This window comes from Callorhinchus milii, unplaced genomic scaffold, assembly GCF_018977255.1.
Source record: "Callorhinchus milii isolate IMCB2004 unplaced genomic scaffold, IMCB_Cmil_1.0 Scaffold9, whole genome shotgun sequence".
NCBI classification, from domain to species: domain Eukaryota; kingdom Metazoa; phylum Chordata; class Chondrichthyes; order Chimaeriformes; family Callorhinchidae; genus Callorhinchus; species Callorhinchus milii.
The window spans coordinates 3,108,800-3,124,173 of NW_024704750.1; the positions used below are offsets into that span (position 1 = coordinate 3,108,800).

General features: G+C 39.9%; 1 protein-coding gene across 1 annotated transcript; it reads left to right on the forward strand.

The window, feature by feature from the left end:
- The first annotated feature begins 3,708 nt into the window (after positions 1 to 3,708).
- On the forward strand, positions 3,709 to 4,517 carry gphb5 (glycoprotein hormone subunit beta 5). The gene is made up of 2 exons (XM_007903886.1): positions 3,709 to 3,861; positions 4,329 to 4,517. The coding sequence occupies exons 1-2, from the start codon at positions 3,709 to 3,711 to the stop codon at positions 4,515 to 4,517; spliced, it is 342 nt and encodes a 113-aa protein (XP_007902077.1).
- The last annotated feature ends 10,857 nt before the right edge of the window (positions 4,518 to 15,374 follow it).

Below are 15,374 nucleotides of genomic sequence, written 5' to 3' on the forward strand. Positions count from 1 at the left end.
TTATAAACCACGTTATTGGATTGAATTAATCGATGCAACCCAGCCTGGATGTTGTTGGTTTTCATGAAACGCTTGCCATTTCACGCCCCTATCCTACGTACAAAGGAAGGAGTCATTTATTGAAAGAGTTAACAATTTTCACTTGTGCCCTCACCTTTTCCATTTTGTGTTTGGCTGTAAAATTTCAGGTCAGGTATCCACTGAGCAGTTTGACGTTTGACAGATTGAGGGCGGATCTGTGGGACTTTGACACTGATGGACAGTTCCTTCCTCCATATATTCTCAAACGGGAAGAGCATTGAAAGCAGCAGCTAGGGACAGAGCATCAGTGATGTTGATCTGCCAGTAGATTAAAAATTCTCACAGTCCTTTATTTTCTTTCAAATAAACCTAGGACGTTTAGGACTCATTCGAGTCACTGTCAAAGCTGTCAGAGGTGAGGCGTTTACTCTGTATTTTGTGAGGGCCAATAAATCAGTTGAAGAATTCAACTCTTCAGAAGAAAAAGAGGAGCAGGCATGAATCGCAAGATGTGCAGTCACAGGTGAGTGTCAGAATGCTTCTCCCTTCTAAGGACATTTAGGATTTGTGCAAGACAAAACCAGAAAGCATTTAGCTATTGAATCTCAAATTAGTAACAGTTATCACAGGGACAACACAATGCCCAAATTAACTCAGAGACATCCCATTAATCATTGGGTTTGATGTCACAGTATTTTTTGTTAGACACTTTGATTATACAATGACATTTTTAAACTTTTATTCATGAGATGAAAAAGGGAGTGTGTGATGTGTTGGTTATTATCACTGGTGCTAATTATCACATCACCCACCACATATCCCATGTTCTCTTTTACTGTTATGTTTTGCTTTAAATATGGTTTCTCTACCGTCCATTGCAATCGGAACTATTAGAAACCGTTTCTCAATCAATTCTAGATTGGGAAATATATTATAATAAGTATCTTTCTTTACGAGNAAAAAACGTAAAGTCGCACATCAAATCGATCAATAGTTTACGCATTTTGTTAAACGTTTTGGCCGAATTTCTTAGCAGCAATAATTTTAAATAAATAGGATTTGTTCACAGGGATTGCAGTTAAAGGTGAGTGAAAACGATTGGTACCTGTTAAGATTTGTATCAAATACAATGATAATATCCCAAGTCGTTCAGTTAATTCACCACCAAACTTTGGATTCAGTTTGATCTTTGAATCCCAATAGGTCTAAGTCAGCTCTCCATCTCCTTGAGAACCTATGTTTGTATAATGCCTTATCACATCAAAGTTCTCGAAATGCTTCACAGTGAATCTGTCAACTCGGATGATGTTCTGGAAGGTAAACACAGCAGGCATTTGAAACAAACAGACATGACCTAAAAAATGAGCAATTAAATCTTGAGGATTGTCGATCAGGAGCCTGGGAGAAACTCCTTTCACGTTTTGAATCCATCTGAGTTTAACATCTCGTCTCAAAAGACAGCAACTTACACTCTACTGCAATCCCAGTTCCAATATGAGCCCTGAACCCACTGCTTTTTAACCTAGAGGCAATATTCCACTAACGGAGCTAAGCTGACACCTAGGATAATCGTTCCGAGATAAAATGAGTGCGCTCTCTAAAAATAAAACTATTTTTAGAAGGGCGTTCTCCCTTGGGGGCGAATTAACAACCGCAGGCAAATCCTCAGTTAAAAGAATGATCTAAATTTGGATGTGTGGACAAGTGACGGCTTGTGAGCAAGAGCTTAAATAGGTGGGGCAGTGCTTGGTGGGTAAGTGTTATTATCCATCACTGCTTCCTATCGCAGTTACAGTGACATATTTGTGCAATTCCTACTGGCTCAAGGAACAGAAGAATTTCAGGAAAAATATAATTGCCTCTGAAAAACGTTGACGCTGAAAGTGCACAAAGCAAAATCCTTGCATTTGACATAGCGCCTTATGACGTCTCAAAGCGCTTCACAGGATACACTATGAAGTGAATCAACTGTGTATTTTGTGGGTGAAATGCGGCAGCCAATTGCGCGGACAGTCGTGGATTTTTTTTTATATTTAAGGATTATTATGCCTGGAAAAGCCATCCACCAATCGACAACCAGGTTCCTACCTACTGGTAGGTAAACAGAGATGTGTGGAGTAAGGAAACTTGCCCAACATTTCGCCCCTGCCGGGAATCAAACCAGGTCTACTCACTTGTGAGGCGAGTGCTCTAGCAACTGAGCTACAGGGACTCCACATTGTGCATTTTGTCACATTTGCACGTTTACTGGCTGGTTTTGGAGCAGATTATTGACAGTGTGCTTCCCTATGTGTCCTGTTAAAGAGTTACTAATGCAGGGAAACAACAGGGAGGGGGAAAAGGGAAGAAATCTTTTTTTAAAAAAAAGGTTCATCTCAATCAAAGCACTTTGACCTCCTCTGTTTCCAACGAGCTGAGAGAGGAGGCAGAGTGAGCGCTCAGAGCTTTATCACCCTCCGGTTACCTCCTTTGTAACAGGTGATGGGTGTGGCAGGTTACAGGATAAACAGCATAAGAATAGAAGCTCGGGATTAATTGTTTTCTTTTTCTTTTGTAACAAAAATAACTCATTATAAGTCAGGAGCTGGTGTTATCGAGAGCAAGCCAAATCTCCAAATCTGAGTCAAGAAGTTTCCAAGGGGCCGTTTTCTGAATGAATACTTTATTTATTCTGCTTACCTAGCAGTAAGTAAGGAATGCGGTTGTTAGTCGATTGATGGATCGCTTCCTGGGGGTCATAACCCCATAAAAGTGTTTGTGGGACGCTGCTGTGCCCAATTGGCTGCTGTGTTTTGCCCACAAAATGCACAGTCACTACACTTTACAGTATATTCTGTGAAGCTCTTTGAGACATCCCAATTACGTGCTAAGGTGCTATATCAAATGTAAGGATTATTATTATTATGATTATTACATTATTGAGTTTGGAGCCTGTGGTTGCGTATGTCTTGGAGAACCGGCGTTTTTTATAACATAAAAATTAACATTAACCAGAGGGAGAAAGTGACTGGCCTGCTGTGTATTTACAGTAATAATTAAAGTCCCGTGTTCCTTTTTCATTCATTTTGTTCTCAATTTTCCCTCAACCCTATTTCTTCTGTTTTTAGAAACAAAACTTGTATGCCTTGATAAGTGTCATAAGACATCTTGGCTGCATTATCATGTGAGTGAAAGGAGCTACAACCACTCTTGTGGGCCTCTTGTGAGGTATATGACCCCGTATTTCATTGACCCTTAGCTCTGCAGTGCCTATAACTGGTTCATCTTTCAGCAGCTCCGTCGAGTTTCATGCTGGGACTTTGAGCTTATGTTCTGAGCTGATGCTCTAATACACTGTTAGCTGAGCATGTGCTGCATTGTCTAAAATTTTGTCCTTTGGAAGATGCATAAACCGAGGTCCGGTCTGCCTGTGGATATTAAAAGTCTTGTGCTACCATTTGAAGAGAGAATGGAATTTCTCCCGCTCTCCTGTCCAACAATCCTCCCAGATAGAAGTGGTCATTCACTTCATCACAGGGGCCTTGCTGTGTGCAAATTGACTGTTTGTTGATATGATGAGGTACTGTATCAAATGCAAGGTTTCTTCATATTATTATAATAATATCTTTAATAAAAACCATTTACACTTCCTTCAGGTTCACATTGCACCATGTTATATGGGGAAGCCTCATTCTCCAGTTCTTGACGATGTACGTCAGTGTCCTTCCTGCATCCAACATCAGCCTGAGGACATTCATCGGCTGTGCCGTCAGAGAGTTCACATTCCTGGCGAAGAAACCTGGTTGCAAAGGGTTGCGTATCAGTACTGATGCCTGCTGGGGAAGGTGTGAGACCTGGGAGGTGAGAACGGGAACCTGATTGCCTCAGTTTCTTTCCAGTGTTAATGCTAAAACACGTCTCGATGAACTGGAGGGTAATCTAGGATCGAATACCAACAGGGTCCAACCTGCAGGTTGGGTTAAGAGTCATGTTTGTAAGATGGCTTTCCGCACCCGGTTTCCAAATTAAGAAGAAATTTAAGAATTTCCCACATGTTAAATTTCAAGACCAAATGTTCTTACAGAGAAAGCTATGGCGGAATTTGGATCTGGGAGTCACTGCGTCCAGGAAAAGCCTCACTGTATTGTTTCGGGCATCTAAAAAATACATTGCCCCAAGAGCCACGGGGAGAGAAAACAATTGTAAAGCATAAATCAGCTTTTGGGTTGCTTTACATTTCTGAATAATCCGTGCAGACTGCACATGCCTTTCCGTGTTTGGTGGGGGTTTCACGTGTAAATATTGTTCTGTGTTTTGTTTGCCTGCAGAAGCCAGTGCTTGACCCTCCGTACGTGGATGCCCACCACCGAGTGTGTACTTACAATGAAACCAGGCTAGCCACAGTGAAGCTGCCCAACTGTCGCCCCAACGTAGATCCCTACTACACCTACCCCGTGGCATTGAGATGTGACTGCAGTGGCTGCTCTACTGCATCCACTGAGTGTGAGACTCTGTGACATCCTCAGCGTCACAGCCAACGAACCAACCATTCGCAGTATCTGATGAATCGAATGGAGATGGGAATAAAATAGACATACTATTTTCTCAATGATACCAATGATTGAAAATTTGGAGGGGTGGGGGGGGGCGGTGGTGGGGAGGTATTTTCTGCTGTTGGTATAAATTGACATATAACACCGGAAACGTTTTAAGCCTACATTCGCAAAGCAGGTGAGACGATACTTGTTCATTTCTGCAGTTGAGGTACTAAATGCATTGCACATGTAGTAATTCCCTAACAAAGAAACTGTCATCTTCAGCCGAGACAAATTCGACTGCGGGATATTTTTGTACTTACGTTTTTCTAAGATTATTGCAACTTGTAAGAAACTGTGGTATTATGTTCTCTCAATTAGCTATTGGATTCACCAAGCCTCATACTGGGGGAGAATGAGATAAATAGCCTTCTTAGACCAATAAGCCTTTTCTGCATCGCTTGCTATTATAATGTATTCCCTGAGTAGATGTGAAGCAACACAATTGTAAGTATCATTTTAGCAGCGACACACATGCACTTTCCACTGGATAGTGGAATTGGAACCCTGACTGATTTCCCTACTCTCTCCCCCACCTCGAAGCTCAATTGTAGTGACAGAACATTAATTCACCCTCGACTGGGAATCCAACCTGCAACCTTCTGATAACGACAACATCTTGCATTTACAAAGCACCCTTCATGTCGGGGGGTTGCGGAGGACTTAAATTGCTCTGTACAGTGGGGAGAAAGAGAGAATCTTGCAAAGGCTTTTTTTAAAAAAATGGTAGTATTTTATTATTTCAGATTTATTTAGCACACATGATTAATCTTCCCTCATTGCAGATGGAACGCATTTTTTCTTGTAAGACTTGGATTGTGAACGATTTGAGTTGTATGAGCATTTAATTAAGTAGGAGGCGTTCAGCACTTTTGATGTCCAAATCAAACTCGATGTCTTGTTATTATTGTATTGCTAACAGCATTGCTTTTCCACTCTTTTCTGCTCAGAAATAAACTGCATACAAAAGAATCGGTTTCCAGATTAACTGTGTAAATTTATATTTGCTGCACAATTTCCTCCTGGCTTTTTCATTGCANTTTTTTTCAAATGCAACAAAAACATTTCAGGTAAGACAGGATTGAGCAAGAACGATTGACTGCCCAACCATGTGGAGTGTAGTGCATTAGAGCAGTTACCTTAAGCGAGAAGACCTGAGTTCGATTCCTGGGCAGGGCGAAACGTTAAACATGTTTCCTTACTCCACACACTTTGATTCACCTAGTAGTAAGTAGAGATCTAATTGCTAGTCAATTGGTGCATCACTTTTCCGGGGGTAATAATCCCTTCAAAAAATAAGCAAATAAATAATAATTTGGTTACTCAGTCCACGACTGTTTGTAGGACACTGCTGTGCACAATTGGTTGCTGTGTTTCGCCCACAAAGTATACAGTCAATTCACTTTAAAGTATATTCTATGAAACGCTTTGAGATGTCTCAGAGACATGATAAGGCGGTGTATCAAATGCAAGGATTATTATTATTGACTGATAAATGGTGGCAGTTTTTGAAGGGTTAATAGAAATATGTTGACTTATACTCAGTGAGCTTCACAACTTACTGATCTGGGAATGTCTGGTAGGCACTGGGCCATTAAAGGAATTTGTTCAGATGAAAAACAAGTGAGAGAGAAAGGGAGAGGGAAATCCTGCATATATTTTTGTCATGATTGATTGGCGTCATTAGGCATCTCTGAGTATGACTGGGAATCCTGGTAGCCTTTTATCTTACTGATCACGTTTCCACTTCCAGCTCCATAAATGGCATAATTCTTCTCCATACGTCACCTCTGCGGTCACTTGGCCAGGCTGAACTGATGGTGCTTTGTGTTGCATAAGTATCTTCCAATCCTGAATTGAAATAGAAGATCTAAGCACAATTTCAAAAGTTCAGCGAGTTCCCAGAGTGTCCCATCCATCAAGATCGATGGAACGTCAGGTTGGGTTCTGCTTTAGGGTATCTTTATCAGGGAGTCTCTTAAGCTTGTCATTCTTCAGCTCCCTGAAGTAGGCTCATTCTGCCATCGATCCTCATACATTCTCTTAACATGGCCTTGTCTAGCTCATAAGAGGCAAAAGTGGACCCTCGTTAGAGAGGACTATGCACTATGTAGTAACATCTAGTAATATGTGCACATACCCACAAATTTACATACTTGCAAATAACATCAAGCAAGTTGGACACAGAAAATGCATCTCTCAGTCTAAAAGATGTGGTTAACAGAAACTTAAAAAAAAGTGATAACTAGAACTCTGTCCCCATTCACTGCGCAGTAAGTACTCTATAAGAAATCAATTCAAATGACCTCTGGCGAGACAGGACTAAAATGCAATATACTGAGAAATACTGTTTGTGTGCACCGGGAACCCATTTATCAAAACTGTACATATTCACTGTTGGTAATGGATCTGTAGGGATGAGCTGTTTCTTAACCACATGCATTCAACTGAAGAAACCCATAATAGTCTAGCAGCACAACTTTCTAAACGCTATAGCAACATCCATCAGATAAGTTTGCTCAGACAATCTCAGCTTTATCATCCGGTTCCACTTCAGGAGCTGAGGTCGATACTCGCTTGGAAGAACAGCTTGTTCCTCATTAACACTTTCTCCACCATGGACGGACAAATTTCCTCCAGTTAAGACCGTCAAGACAGCAAGAGTTACAGCTGCCTGCGTAGCTTTATAATTGCCTGAAAATCCCATTTGATCAAGTTTGTGCTCTAGTCCTGCTCATTACCAAAATACCTAGTGTCCTTGGGTCTAAACATAACTGAAAAGCTCAGACTTTAAGCTGGACTAAGCCACTCAAAAATCTATTCCATACCCCATTGATTCCTATGGTTCACCTTATTAACACCTTTGTATGAGTTGTTTTTTTTAAAACTTTCTGTTGGCTGGAGATTTATCACTGCAACAACCTGCTGTGAGCTTTGTGACACTGACTTGCTGTGCTGTGTGTTGAGGCCTGGTGCACACATGGTGGAACAGTGGAAATAGCACCCAAGTGCGGGTTGATTAAACACACACATCCCCGTACAACTAGTTCATAAACTAGAATTGAATTAGAATAGTGGCAAACCGATGAAGGGATTTACTCTGGCAGAGACAATGTTGATTTCGGAATCAAGTCTCTTTCAGTAGGAAATGGGTCTCAAAAGCTATACACAGGTTGTTCACAATTTTAAAATTCTGCCATTAATTTAGGTTCGGATGTTTCGCTGTTCCCTTGGCAGGCTTTCTAAAAGCACCTTAAATTGTAAATTCTACTGTAAAGGAAGAAACATATAATATATGCCTAACAGTACTGTATGTAAACAATGGAGTTTTCAATAAATGATTTGCAATTAGTTATGTGCAAGATGGGTGAAAATTCAGCTTAGACCAACCACTGCAGAGAGGGACCCAAATAATAAAACTGCAGCTTATCCAAAGCATAACGGTAAGCAAGTTGGAGATCATCGAAAAAAAATGAAACGAAAGCCAGCCAAACATTTCCAATAAACCTTTACTTTCATCAAAATAAACTATGCACAATAAAGGGAATTAAACAAAAAAAAAAACTGAAAGTACAAAGCAATTGTAATAATACAGCAAAAAATTACTGAAGTCCGGAAGTCATAGAAATTAAATGCAAATCTGGAATTAAAAAGTATCTAATGCTAATTACAAGTAGTGTTTGATATTTTTTAAAATATTAAATTATGTGAAATTTTGCATTTCTACCGGTTTCAAGTTATTGCTTCTGAACCTTTAACACCTGCGAACACCAAATATATGGATATAATACTAAGGCACTAAAAGAGATAATGTACTTGCACACTAAGCAAAAAGTCACACCAGTGAATTGTCCGAGCACAAAATTCCACCTAGTAAAATGGCGCAGTCAGTTCCTACTATATTGTTTCACTGTTAACGGCTTCTGTGAAAAACAATTTACTGGATGGAATTTTCTTTTCTTTTTTTTCTAAAAAATAAAATCGAACAATGTGACCGAAAAACTGCATAGATATTAAAAAAAACCACATGATTTACATCTCAGACTTATACAGTACAGTAGTTGAACCATTTGATCAGATGTCAGGCAAGTGGTACATTCCCATTTATTAGCTTGAAAGATGTGCATGAGAATTTATTCATCTATGCTTCTTCATTGCTTTTACATACACTGAAGGCACGCAATTAATATTACATTAACAGTCTGGTGTGCTCTCAAAACCACAATTCAACAATCTATACCGCAAGAATAGATGTCAAGATAAGATTTATTTAGTGATTCTTGTTTGACCAATTTACTTCCATTTTAGTGCACATTTACCGCAAGTTTCTTTACATTTCAAATCAACCGTCAATTTGGTAAAATATAAAAATCGCATTAGCCTCGCTTCAATGCCTTTTGATGAGAAACAAATTGAATTTCACAAAAACGGAAGAAAGGAAACTGTGGGGAAAATAAAAACTTGAAATATCGGCGCTTATCTGATAACAAGAACAACAAAATTACATTTGTATAGCGCTTTTCATGTCGGGAGGATATTAATACTTGTGCATTTGTTCCAATCAACTGGCTTTGTAAATAATATTCTATCGTTTAATCACCAATATGGCACGGTTTGTTTCCTTGTGTAAGGTAGCAACATGAAGGTGTACTTTATATCTACAAAGTCCACCTGAGCTAAATTATACATTTCAGACACAAAACTAATAAACGAGGAACATTTTCAATGTTTTGCTATTCCAATGATATCTGTAAAAAGAGATCAAAACAGATGAACCAAGTGTGTACATTCCTGTACAATGCCTATACTGGCCTCAGGACAACAGACTGGACTCATTCATTTCTTCACTGAATAATAAATCTAGCGGGCACCATATTTGTGTGTCCATTTGGTGCATCTGTCTATTGTGCTTTGCAGATAGGAGATTCTCTCACCATCAGGACTTTTGTTTTTTAATTAACAAAATAAGTTATGAAGAATCGCGATTAACATTCGCTTATTTTATCCTGTCCATTTTGGTACTATTTTGGGGTAGTTGTTTGGAAGGGTTACAGAGATTGCTTTACACACATACACGTTACACCCACTTCCCCCGATTGAAACGGAAGCACTTATAATGAAGACAATATTTTAAACTAATAACTTGAAATAATACGACTATATCTTGTGGGAAGATGTAATAAGTTCTTCACGGAGCGAAAATTAAATCAACGCTCGATGTGTTTAAAGCGAAATATTGGCAAACGACCTTAGTGGACAAAATGAAAAAGGGGACACTGAAAATTCAAAAAAAAAACATTTAGCTTATGGTGAGCTCTTTTAGATAGCATATATCTAGTGACATACATAATAGATTGTCAGCATCTCTATTGGTTTTAAGCAATAGGTTGATATACCCTGAATTGAAATATTCTTGCATTTGGCGAAGGAATTTAGGGAAAAAAAACTCGACATGGTTCACTTCAGATAGACTCCTCTATGGTAACATTTCTGTGCATGCTTCCATGTCAGTTGAATCCCGAGTGCATTTACATTATACCACGTAACCCTGGAGTGTGCTTTTGCAATGCCTCAATTCAGAACGGTTTCCCTCCTTCCCGAACCGGTCTTCGAACGTGCTCGAGGATTATCCTGCCCGTTGAATGCTAATCATTATTGCTCTTCCTGCTCGTAAAATGCGCGGCAAACGTACTCGAGACCTGAATTATCCCCCGTTCACTTAACTCAAAAGCGCCCCCATACCCAGGCACAGGACAGGCGGACAGAATAGTACTGCACAGAGAATTCTGCAAGGCAATATAGGGTAGTATTTCCCCGACCAAGCAATCTAAACTCCGGGTGGAGAAACCAAATGTGCAAGTTGAGAAACAATGGCTGGAGTAAGTCAGCCAATCCATCCAACTCTCTCTTTCTATTCCTTGAGAAAAAGGTCCAGGGCAATTCTCAATACTAATCTGTACTGTAGTCCAGATTCAATCACTCTCATTCCTCTGTCTGTTTCTCCACACTATAACTTTCTCAGTCAACAGATCAATGTTCATTATATCCCCACACACTACTTACTACCTCTTTGGCAGTGAAGAATGCTGAACTAAACGGAACTGAACTGAACTAAACGGAAAGCGATACGGTGTCAGTTTTGAAAGGTATTCATTACAAAGAACAACCTGCCCATTCTATACTCAAAGGAAGTAGTTCACAAATCAGGTGCCACATTCATTAAAACGTAGGCAGTCACTTTGGGTCTGTTGGAGATGAAAAATGCCAGAGTATCCCTCATTTCCAACTAAAACTGGAGTTTTAATAAGAGGTGACCACCTCCATTGTATTAATCGGAATCAAATTCGAAGGAGTTATTCCTCCTTCAATGGACATAATACATGGTAGTATTTATAGAATTCAAATTAAACAAATCAGTAAATCAATCATCTCTTGTCAAATTATCAGAACTGAACTGAGTGCTGGTCTCCCCGAAGCAGAACATCTTTCTAATTGTGTTTTAAAACTTTAATCTCTAGTCTTACTTCCAAGACCTTTAACAGATCTCAGTTTTCTTAAAAAGTCAAAACAAACTCATAGGGTCCCTCAAAAATTGACAGCGACGTAGAGCGTGCCATTTCGTATTAAAATAAAAATATTACAGTAGAATAGAGCTGCTTCAAAACATGCTGTCCAAAATATCATTCGCATTTGATCTCCTGATCTATTTTGCATAGCAAGGCTTGTTAAAAATTCCATAGCAATCGAAAGCTGTTGCTGAGCATTCAAAGCAATTGTTAGTGCACAGACCAACTGCTCAGTCTTTTTTTTAATATGGTATATCAAAGAAAGAATAAAGATTACGCAGGGTATACATACTAAGAAAAGCGCAGAGCATAACACTTGTAAGCTTTCTTCAATGGTGTAAGATACTAGAATGAACTTTACCTACTGCCGATGTATTGCCATGAAAAAAATATTAACGTTTTTCACAGTTCTTACCACGCAAGTTTGTGTTTTAGGATCATTGAATTTAATGTCTTTGCATTTCACCCCCTCACATTCTATCCACCAACCAATTATTTAAAGCATAACCACCCCACTGGTTCCTGAGAAATAATTGCAATGCATATTTTACTTTGTTAAGTCGATAAGTTAAAGTGTCTTGTTAAGTATTTATTAAAATAAACTTTTCATTGCTGGTCTATATGGATATTTAATCTGTACCCTCCCACCCCCACCCCCAGCCCCCTTCCCAGCCAAAATGTCAGTTAGAATGCAGTACTATTATACAGTATATGAATTCTGTAAAGCAGTCAGTTCTAGATTGCATTCAAGAGAAATTGCAAGTTAGTTCCTACACTACCGGTCTCAGTCTCGCAACAGAAATCTAGAGAAGCCGGGAAGATATTCAAAAAGGAAAATATACATTTAAGCCAACGGTTTCCATACGTAATAAAAATAACCCCTGACTTTCATTTCCTGGGTCAAGACCCTATTTCTGCTCACAAAATAAAAACTGGAATTATACTCCCAACAACCGTGTTTCACCCAAACTATATTAATACTAATAGTGAAATATAGTAACAAATAAAATGGCTTTACATAAACTTACTGGATTGTCTCTGCAAAAAAAATAATTGCTAACCTAAGGCAAATAAAATAAGAAATATTCAAGTGGTTAAATCTGGTAAGAAAATACAATACGGTGGTTGGATCAGGATCCCAGATGCATAAAAGTGTAAGTTTCAACCAGTTATAATCGAAACCATATGCTTCCTGTTTCAGTTTCTCCTTGAAGCTGGTAGAACACTGGAAGGCAACACTACAGTGCAGTATTGTGGTCAGTAAAAATGGTACATGCTCGGGCTTAAAATGTGCATTTAGACCGCTACTGTCCCACATTTCCAAACTCTTCAAACTTCGTGCTTTACCGAGTCTCGAGGAGCTGAGTTCTCCAAATGTTTTGGCGGATCTATAAGTGTGCTTTTTGGTTCGCTTGTGTTTGGCCTTTTTTGTTGTCGATACTCACTCGTCTCTGTGCTTTCCCAGAATCTACTTGATTTTTTTTCCTCCTGTGTTGCAGACCAGCGGTTGAACTCATTCGGGTTTGAGCTCCACCTTCGGTGAAACGTTAACTTGCTGAGATTCTGCAAGTTGATTTTTAGTTTTCTAGGGTGTTGTATAGGCTGCCGTAACAAACATCACTCTCCACCCTCAGTCGGTCATCTCACACCTCTGCATCCTTCCACTCCACCCTCTGCAGGGCATTTTGTGCCACTCACTTTTGCCATTTTCAGCTTAAAGTTTATACTTTTGAAAACTGCATATTCTTTATCCTTCTCACCTTTAGTTCCCCACTCCTCCACCCAGCACTATTAATTTGTTCAACTACAAAATACAGAGTCGCTACACTTTACAGTAATTCCTGTGAAGCGCGAGCTTTGAGCCATCCTCCCTGTGTGAGGATGCAATAGCAAATGTAAGGAATGTTATTCTTATCATAATTCCTCTCCTTTCCTCATCCTCCTCCCACTGTCCCTCTGTCTTTGAATTTATCTTACCCAGCACAGACATTCTATTCAGTAAAGACACAGTCAGTAGCTTTGTCATCTCCAACGCCCCCACCACTCCAGGTTTGTGCTTGTATCTCTTGGCATTAGTGTGTTCATCATTATGGTGGCTTGAATTTGCATAAGATTCTGTCACATTTTTTAAGTCAACTTGATCTATCAGAATAACTACCATTTATATAGCGCCATTTATGAGGGAGACTGTCTCAAACTGCTTTGCAATGACGGGATTGGATGCAGATCTGGTGGTGGTTGGGTGGGTGGTGGGTGGGGGGCGGGAGAGGGGATGTGATCATAGGCGCTGTCGAAGAGGTAGGTTTAGTATGGGACCTGAAGAACAATAAGCTGAGTGGGGTGGGGGGGGGGGGATGATTTTACAAAACAAATGTTAAGCACAGCTGATTTTGTTTGGTATGTGGGGATGTTATCTTACAATCCTACTTGCAGTGATACACTTCAACGAGAATAGAACGGAAAATAACTCATTCTGATTCTTTTAGGGTTTTTGTTTGTTTGTTGTTTGTTTTGAGGTACGGAAGGGAAAGCAATCTAGTCAGCTTAACATTTTTGTTCTCATCGCTCATTTCAATGGTTTAATGGGAACTGGCAAGATGCGAGGTAGCTTCGGAATATATTGTGCATTGGGGAAAGCTTCTGCTCAACGTTCCCCTCACCAACTAGTCAACGGTGGCTACGTGTAAGTGAAGATACACATCTGGAAGTTTACAACTAAGAGCTGGTTAGTAAAGGTTAACAAAGTGACATAGAGCTAGTTATCTTACGGATGCATTTATATTGCAGAATCACAATATGAGTTTCCTCAGTGACTGCCTTAGGACCCGATGCTGTGATCAATGGCACGTTTCTATTGCAGAGAATATTCTACAGCAGCCACAAACAGCAGAAGAAATGTCAGGCTGAAATTCCAATCGGAATTAACGTGTGTAGCCTTTGGCACGATTATAATGGGATTGGGGGGGGGACACATCCCATTGGCGGCCAACTTCACCAGAGACGAGACAGATCAATGCCAACTGAAGTTTCAGTCCATGAACGTAGTCACTCTGAGACTTCGCTGCTGCACTGTGTATTGACCCCAATGACTGGAAGCTCATATAACCCAGTGAGTGAAGGGCAGAAACATTTCACGTTCACTAGTAATCAGAGCCAGTGTGGAGGTATTCATATCACAAGAGTGCACACAGCCAGCACAACAGCACTGTAAAGGGTGGGCAGCATTAGTGACTGCTATTAAGCACAGGTTCTCGGTTACTTCGTATACTTTTCTTTGATGCAAATACCTGGCGAGGGTGCTGTGGAGTGGTTTCCATTTACAAAAACATGCTCCAAACCAGTAGTCGCCATTCTTCCTATTAAAGAAGAAAACCGATATTCTAGACGAAGCATCTTTTACAAACACACGGTCTGAGCTGGTGCTCATAGGAACGGCTTTGAAAAGTATTAAAATCTGGGTTTCGATTCCCTTGGGAATCTTTCTGGCAATCTCTGTGCAAGCGTTCCAAGAATATGGATCCACATCCAATTGCAATAAGGCGTGGTATAACTTTGAGGGGCACTGTAAATATTTCAAAGGACTTGATAATATTAAAGCTTATTGGCTCCACAACCCCTGCATTACTGTATGAAATATAGCATTACTTTCCCAGCCCACAGTGCAATCTCAACTCTTATTGTGACTGATGTTGCATTTCACTTGCAAGCGCTTTGAGTCCCAAGTGCTTTGGCAATTTAAAACTTGGGATCATACTAACTAGCCATGCATCATTTTATTTAAGATTTAACAATACAACTGCAATGTGGCGAGGTTTTGCTTTGGAATCGCAGCAGCAAATGACCTCGGCCAACTGAAATAGTGTTGCGATTCAAGTAGTCGCATTAGACTGAAAATATTCCTTCCACATTGTTCCAGTATTCCTGCGCCATGTATATTATACCAATGTCAGTCACATTCACTGTATTTAACCCAAAAGCTAGGCGAAGGTGGTTTGCATTCATATACAAAGATTATGCCCTGCATAGAGGGATACCTCGTTACTTTTGATACTTCTGAAATGCATTGCCTGAAAGGGTGGTGGAAGCCAATTTGATTACAACATGTAAGAGAGAAGTAGATAATTATTTGGGGAGGACAAGTTTGCAGGGCTATGGGGAGAGAGGGGTGGAGTGGGATTGAAATGGATAGCTCTTTTCAAAGAGCTGGCACAAA

What these genes read in the sequence shown, in the direction of transcription:
- gphb5 (XM_007903886.1), top strand. Translation starts at nt 3,709, where the DNA reads ATGTACGTCAGTGTCCTTCCTGCATCCAACATCAGCCTGAGGACATTC. An exon ending in GAAGGTGTGAGACCTGGGAG is followed by an intron (nt 3,862 to 4,328) that starts GTGAGAACGGGA and finishes GTTTGCCTGCAG; the next exon opens with AAGCCAGTGCTTGACCCTCC.